General features: G+C 48.7%; 1 protein-coding gene across 1 annotated transcript in view; it reads right to left on the bottom strand.

Moving 5' to 3' along the window:
• ADCY10 (adenylate cyclase 10) overlaps nt 1-6,817 on the bottom strand; it is a 67,065-nt gene that overhangs the window by 17,247 nt on the left and 43,001 nt on the right. The window contains exons 26-29 of the mRNA XM_025196728.1: nt 5,980-6,184; nt 5,802-5,898; nt 4,245-4,360; nt 3,170-3,287 (exon numbers count right to left, since the gene is read on the bottom strand). Coding sequence (XP_025052513.1) covers nt 3,170-3,287; nt 4,245-4,360; nt 5,802-5,898; nt 5,980-6,184 — 536 coding nt within the window. The remainder of the gene's footprint in view (nt 1-3,169; nt 3,288-4,244; nt 4,361-5,801; nt 5,899-5,979; nt 6,185-6,817) is intronic.

The raw sequence follows: 6,817 nt of genomic DNA, 5'->3' as shown, positions 1-6,817 counted from the left end.
CCCAGCAATGCTGCACCTGTATCCCACGCCCCCTCGCACTGGCTGGCAAGTGGTGGCAGGGCAGAGCCCCTGCTCCCAGTGCTGATGTGAGCGCAGCAGCACTGGGAGCAGGGGCTATGCCCTGCTGCCGCTTGTCCCCTTCCTCCCAGAGTGAGCCGTGCCTGCATTGTGCCCCCCCTCCCCTGCGCCAGCTGGGCAAGCAGCAGCAGGGCATAGCCCATGCTCCCAGCGCTGCTGTGCCCACATCAGCGCTGGGAGCAGGGACTCTGCACTGGTGCCACTTGCCAGCCGGCACAGAAGTGCAGACGCAGCAGCGCTGGGAGTGGGGACTCTCCGCTGCTGCCTCTTGCCAGCCAGCTTGGAAGGCACGTAAAGGTGGTGCTGGTAGTGCTGGGAGGAGGGACTCTGCGCTGCCGCTGCTTGCCAGCCGGCACAAACAGGCATGGGATGCAGGTGCGGCAGCCCTGGGAGCGGGGACTCTGTGCTACAGCCACTTGCCAGCCGGCCCAGAGGGGCAGGCACTGCCACCACTTGCCAGCCAGTGTGGGAGGGCACGGGATGCAGGCACAGCAGCACTGGGAGTAGGGGCTATGCCCTGTTACCGCTTGCCCCCTTCTACCCGGAGTGAGCTGCACCTGCATCCTGCCCCACCACCCCGGCTGGGCAAGCAGCAGCAGGGCACAGCCCCTGCTCCAAGCACTGCCATGCCCACATCCGGTGCACCCTCTCCCCGAGTCCTGTGCCCCCTGGACAGCTGGTCCCAGCCCCAACCACAGTACCCCTCCCTCCCCCAACCCCAACAGACTTACCAGCTGGAGGCAGCTGTGTCAGCTGACTGTTTAGTCTATGGCTGAATCGCCAAATCTTTTTCCAAATTGATTTGGATGCTTTGAAGAGATTTGGAGCTTTTAATTCATCTCCCAATTCAATTCAGATTCAGAGAGTCGGTCCCTGAATCGGGCTGAATCTCCTCCGAATCAAATCAGCTACTGAAGCTTGACATAGACCTATTAGGCACATACCAAGTAGGCCTGTACGAAGTGGCTAGTATTTGCTTCGGATTCCAGGGACAGTGATTTGATTCGGTGATTCAAACCACCGTCCTGAATCGATTCGGCCGAACGTCTGAATCACACAGGTCCATCCCCTGCCCGCTCTCCCAGCCCGGCAATGGCTGCCCCACTCGCTCCAGCTACCGGCACTTTGGAGAAAAAAGCCCCGACTCAGCGGGTGCTGCCGGGCAGGGGGCGATCCCCACTGCCTCCCGCTGCCCTATGCTGCGTGGGGGGGTTCTGCACGACCCCCCGATCCCTACTGCTCCCCCAGCCCCCCCCGACTGCCACCCACTGCAGCTCCGGCCCTTTAAAAAAAGGCCCTACACTCAGCCCCCCGCTGCCCCACACCGTGTGGAGGGCTCTCCACAAGCCCCCCAAAGCCCTGAGGCTGCTGCAGGAGTGAGTTCCAGGGCTTTCTCCGTTTGTTTTTTCTTAAAGGGCTAGAGCTGGCCCAGGTGGGGCATCCATGGTGGGGGCTGGGGGAGCGAGGGGGAGTCAGGGGCTTGTGACACTACCCCCCATGCAGTGGGGATCGCCCCCCTGGCCCAGCAGCACCCGGTGAGTCGGGGCTTTGTTTTAAAGTACCGGGAGCTGGGGCAGGCAGGGCAGCCATGGCAGGGCTGGGGGAGCAGGCAGGGGATGGGGCCTGACAGGGGTCCCCCCATGGTCCCCTGTCCCCTCCTCCAGCCCCCCCTCCTTCCCCACCCCTAGTACTTACCAGCTCCGAGTCTGGCTGCAGCTCCCTGCTGCAGCCACCAGGCACTGTCTGAATCAAAGCTCTCTGAACCTTTTCCAAAATGTGGAGAGCTTTGAATCGATTCAGACCTTTTAATTGGTCCCCTGATTCAATTTGGATTTGGAGATTCAGCCACCGAACTGGGCCAAATCTCTTCTGAATTGAATCACCACCCAAAGCTTCGCACAGCCCTAATACCAAGACTCTTCCCCCATGCTGTGGCTATTTTCATCCCACAAGATGTAACTATAGCCACACTTATACAGTCAAATTTGAGGAGGTCCAAGATTGCTTCAGTGGATAGGTCTGGCAATGCAGCCACTTGCTGTTCTTCCTGGGAACAGCATAAGGGGTGAGAATAAGACCCCATGGGAGCAGGAAGACCTCCCTTCCCACCCAGAGAGGCAAGAGCAGTGGGGTCCTCCAATATCTACTCCAGAACCTAGAGTGCAATTGCTGACCTGCACCCTTCTGCCATGCACCAAGGGTGACATTCTGGTTCCTTCCTGGTCATCTGAGTTTCCAGATTTGGTGGTCTACATCACATTTTTGGTTACCTTGGTGGCCAAAAATGCCACTTACACCTGAATAAGGGCTCTGTGGAGGCAATGTCATGAAGAAGTAGCCCATTGATAGAACCTCTTCTGAGTCACCCAAAATATAGTAGAAGAGACTTAGCTGAAATACTCCTGTTATTGTGCTAATGGGGCAGCAATTCTGCTTCTAAACAGAAGGTAATATAGGGAAGATGAATGGAACGAGGTATGAAAGTGATATCCCTATAATTGTAGACCAGAAAAAAATACAAAAAACTAAAAGCAAAATAAGAATGACTCAGCTATTGCTGGGCTAGGTCTTATGGTGGATATTAGGATAGAAATTCAGCTACTAACAGGAAGACACTGCTCAGGAAATCATGCCCTGTTAGCCTGGGAGAGACTGTGCTAATAGCTGTGTTCAGCTTCCAAGCAAGCTGAAGGTAAGTGAGAAATTTCAGAAAGCCTGCGTGGATTCAGACTGAGCTGAGTGCTTTGGCAGTTAATAAATGTGTGATGCATGCATTCCCGAAGACTCCACAGAAGACTTCCATGCTGGTAAAGAAAAAAGCATAGCCAATAAACAACCACCACAATGGTCCTTCCATAATTATAGGTGAGCAGAATCCCATACAATCTAACTTAACTACTCTGAATCATATCAAAATACCAGATCAACCATCTGATTTCAATGAAGTCATTCCTGGACAAAGGGCCTACTCAACAGGAACGCTTCTGATGGCACTCAGCTCAAAGTTCCCAAGTTCCAAGCTACTATTGGGCAAAATAGAAACTAAACCCATAGCAGGGAAAAGCGATTTTGAGGAGACTTTGTATATTACCAAATGGCCAAGGATGAGTAGAGTCCAAGCATTATGCCACTCTGAGACATAAGGATACAGTTTGTTTCATTTTGCTGTACAAATTCCAGGCACTCTTTAAATGGCTTATATGTCCACCCTGTAAAAGAAATTTGCATTAGAGAAGCAATCTTTCCCTGAGGCAGTTGCATGTCTCCTTGCTCTGATGCCACCAGATTGGACACTGGTAGTCAAAAGGAGTAGCTGACTTTCCTACTAGATGACTAATTCAAAGATCAATCAAAATCTAACAGAAAAGTTGCAAAGTTGTGGGGTTACTTGGCACTTTTGACTGTCAGAGAGTCAGCAAACATAACCTAGAGCAGAGAGATAGACCCAGTGCTGGGCAAAAAAGTATTGTGCCAACAACTTTTTACTGTGGTAAAAGGTTATTGTACAATTCTACTCAGTACTACTGGGAACACCAGCTCTGGCTTGTCTGGTCTAGCAAGTAGAAGGACTGCTCAGGACCTAACTGGAGACACTATTATACCAAGAAAAATGTGCATTAACCAATGTGGCTATTTTCACTTGTTAACTGATGAAGGCTATACTGATAAAAGCATTTGCATACCATGAGGATTTTGCCAGTTTAGGGACACCCTTATAGCTATGTAGACAAAGACACACACACACACGTTAGAAAATTGGCACTGTCTTGGGACTGGAAAGCAGGGCAATTGGAACAGGTACCAAGAGGCATTCTTCCATTCTGACTGGCTTAGTCAGTTCTGCAGTAGGGGAGAGCCAAGTTACAGGAAGCTTTCTGGCCAACTTTACATCCTCCCATCTCCCAAAATTAGACTCCAAATAGTGTGCAATAGCATCCAACCATGTCAAACTTCACACAGAGATGAATATCCCTTCATTTAAGCTAGAACCCCTTTTCTCTGAAACAGTTTAGCCCCTTACTTCAAAAACCAACCATTTCAATTGAAACAAAACTGAAAAATGCCAGACTGAAGCCTCCATTTTTGGTGACCATCCCTGACAAGGAGAAAGAAGACCTTTGCAAAGCATGTTGCTCTCTGTGATCCTCATCATCATCAGTACTTACCAGCATAAAGCAAGAGATCTAGACAGCTCGAAAAAAGACAAGCCTGCGCAAGGATCTTCTCCTCTCGAATGGCCAACTTCTCCAGCCACTGCAGCACTTGCTTACATTCCTGGTTTCTAGGGAGAAACACAAGGAGCCATTGTGGAGGGTTACTCCACGACCCAAACAGAATAAAAAGTAATGTTTCTTCCTTGTGCCTTTATTCCACCATTTCTCTTCCTTTATTCATGCCTTATCCTCTGTTTTCCCATACACTTCTCCACTCATCAATCTACCCTACTTTTCCATCCAAGGTAGGGGTGTGCGAAACGGGCCGTATTCAATTTGGATTTGGATTCGGCCCAAATCGGGGACAGCGATTCAATTAGTTGATTCAAATCACTGTCCCCGATTCGATTCAACGAATCCGAATCTGAAGATTTGACGCTGATTCGGAGAATCAGTGATTCAGCCATAGATACAGCTTTAAATGTTTTTTCTACATACCTTGAGGTAGCAGGCGCGGCTTGTGATCACTGTGATGCTGGGGTGGATGGAGTGTCCCACAGGAGCGCGGGGTGGTCCCTTGCATGCTTGCCAGCAAACCCGGAAGTAAACCAGAAGTACTTCCAGTCCACTTCTGGGAGTGCACCGGGGCCCCCCTGCATCTCCCCGGCTCAGTGATCGGCCACAGGGGAACCCTGAGTGCGCCCCCCAGACTCAGGAGGCACCAGTCACTGAGCCGGGGGCTGCACGGGGGCCCCCTGCACACTGCTTGGCAGACCTGGAAGTGGAGCGGAAGTGCTTCTGGTCCACTTCCGGGTCTGCTGCTAAGAGCAAGGGGAAGCCCCCTGCACTCCTGTGGGATGCTCCATCTGCCCCACCATCTCAGTGTTCATGAGCCTCTTGGTACCTTGAGGTACGTAAAAAAAACATTTAAAGCTGTGTCTATGTCCAAGTCACCAAAGCTCTCCTAATTGATTTGGAGGGTTCTGATTCAATTTGGAGAGATTAAAGGGTCTCCTGATTCAATTCAGATTTGGAGATTTGGCCACTGAATCGGGCCAAATTGAATCAGGGACTGAATCTTTGCACAGCCCTAATCCAAGGTTCTTTGAACAACAAGCTTATGGAGAAGAGTTTCAGTATACCAGCCCAAAATGCAAGACTTGGAATTGCCAGTGATGGTCTACCAGCATTCAAAGTCTTCCCCAACATTCAAAGTCTCCAAGTATGCTTTTATCTGCAAGGACCAGAGTGACCAATCTATCCCTGCAGACAAATGTGCTGTAGAGCAAACAAATATGTGATCAGGAAGTCACTCTAGCCTACAGAATGTAGTAGTTGGTGATATTAAGAATATGGAATAACCCTTTTATCTGCTGGAGAAGGAAGAAAACAAAGGTAACACATGATCCCTCCCAGTCTACATGACCAAGACTCATAAACCCCAAGAGTAGAGATATATACCTCTCTTTGCAGGAGGAATAGATTTCCCTGAGAAGGAAAATATCAGCCAAGCCAAACAAAAGCCAAACATCAGCTTGTCCATATAGGAAAATAAGATTTATCTAATACCTCATGCTCAGAAAGAGGGATTGGAAAAGTACGCTAAGAATCATATAGTCCTGGTTGGGTTTCTTCAGATGCAAACAGATTTCATGGGCTCGATAGCCTGTGGAGAAAACACGCATATTAATGTTTCCCTCTTAACTGTGACAAGTTCTCAAACAAAAAATGATGCCAGAAGACTTACCTAATTCAATTGAAAGTGGCAGGTTACCTAAACAGTGCTTTATATAGGCCAAAGACTGTGCTAATTTAATGGTGGTTAATAGCCCTCCTCCAACCAGCTTTAGGTGAGAGCTACGTTGGATGGCCATCAACTCATATTTCATCCAGTCATCTTGGCAACCAATTGTCTGGCAGCAAAGTGCATATTCTATGTAAGATGAAATGATCTGAAATAGTCCAAACAAGAAAGCCCGTGAGCTTGGACCTGTAGATTAGAACATTCTGTCAAGTATTACCTGGCGCAGGCTTAAAGGGGACTGGATAAAATCTCCAGATTCCTTTTTTCAATTTCCCTTACAATGCTCACCATTAAAAAGTTTATCATAGTTACCAAAGTTTATTAGGGTCACATCTAAAGGCAGCAATCAGGATTGTCCTACTATTGTGCTTGGTACCATACAGGCACAAAATATAAATTTGTATAAGAAATTAATAATAGCTTAAAAATTGGAGGCAACCAAAACAGATGGACGGACATACAGAACTACCTGAATCTCAGGCCAAATCTTTTGGGAAGTTCAAAAATGTCAGTGAATTTTCATTGTCACATTAGCAGATCTCTGTTATCTCTGTTCTTGCCAGAGCTAAAGTGTTGAAATGTCATAAGAGAGTTTACAGCCATCTTAATTACTGGCAGAGAGAGAAGCAAAGCATGCCACAAAAATCACAAGCAGGCTGGTTTCCCATGACATTTTTAGCCCTAGAAGCTTGGATGGCTTGAATAGCATTCAAGGAAAAAACTGGATTCATTGGGATTTTACCCCAAGCAAAGCATTTGAGACGTTACATGTTGGTCCAGA

The sequence above is a fragment of the Alligator sinensis genome, unplaced genomic scaffold (assembly GCF_000455745.1).
Source record: "Alligator sinensis unplaced genomic scaffold, ASM45574v1 scaffold31_1, whole genome shotgun sequence".
NCBI lineage: Eukaryota > Metazoa > Chordata > Crocodylia > Alligatoridae > Alligator > Alligator sinensis.
This window is presented reverse-complemented; position numbering and strand designations above follow the sequence as displayed.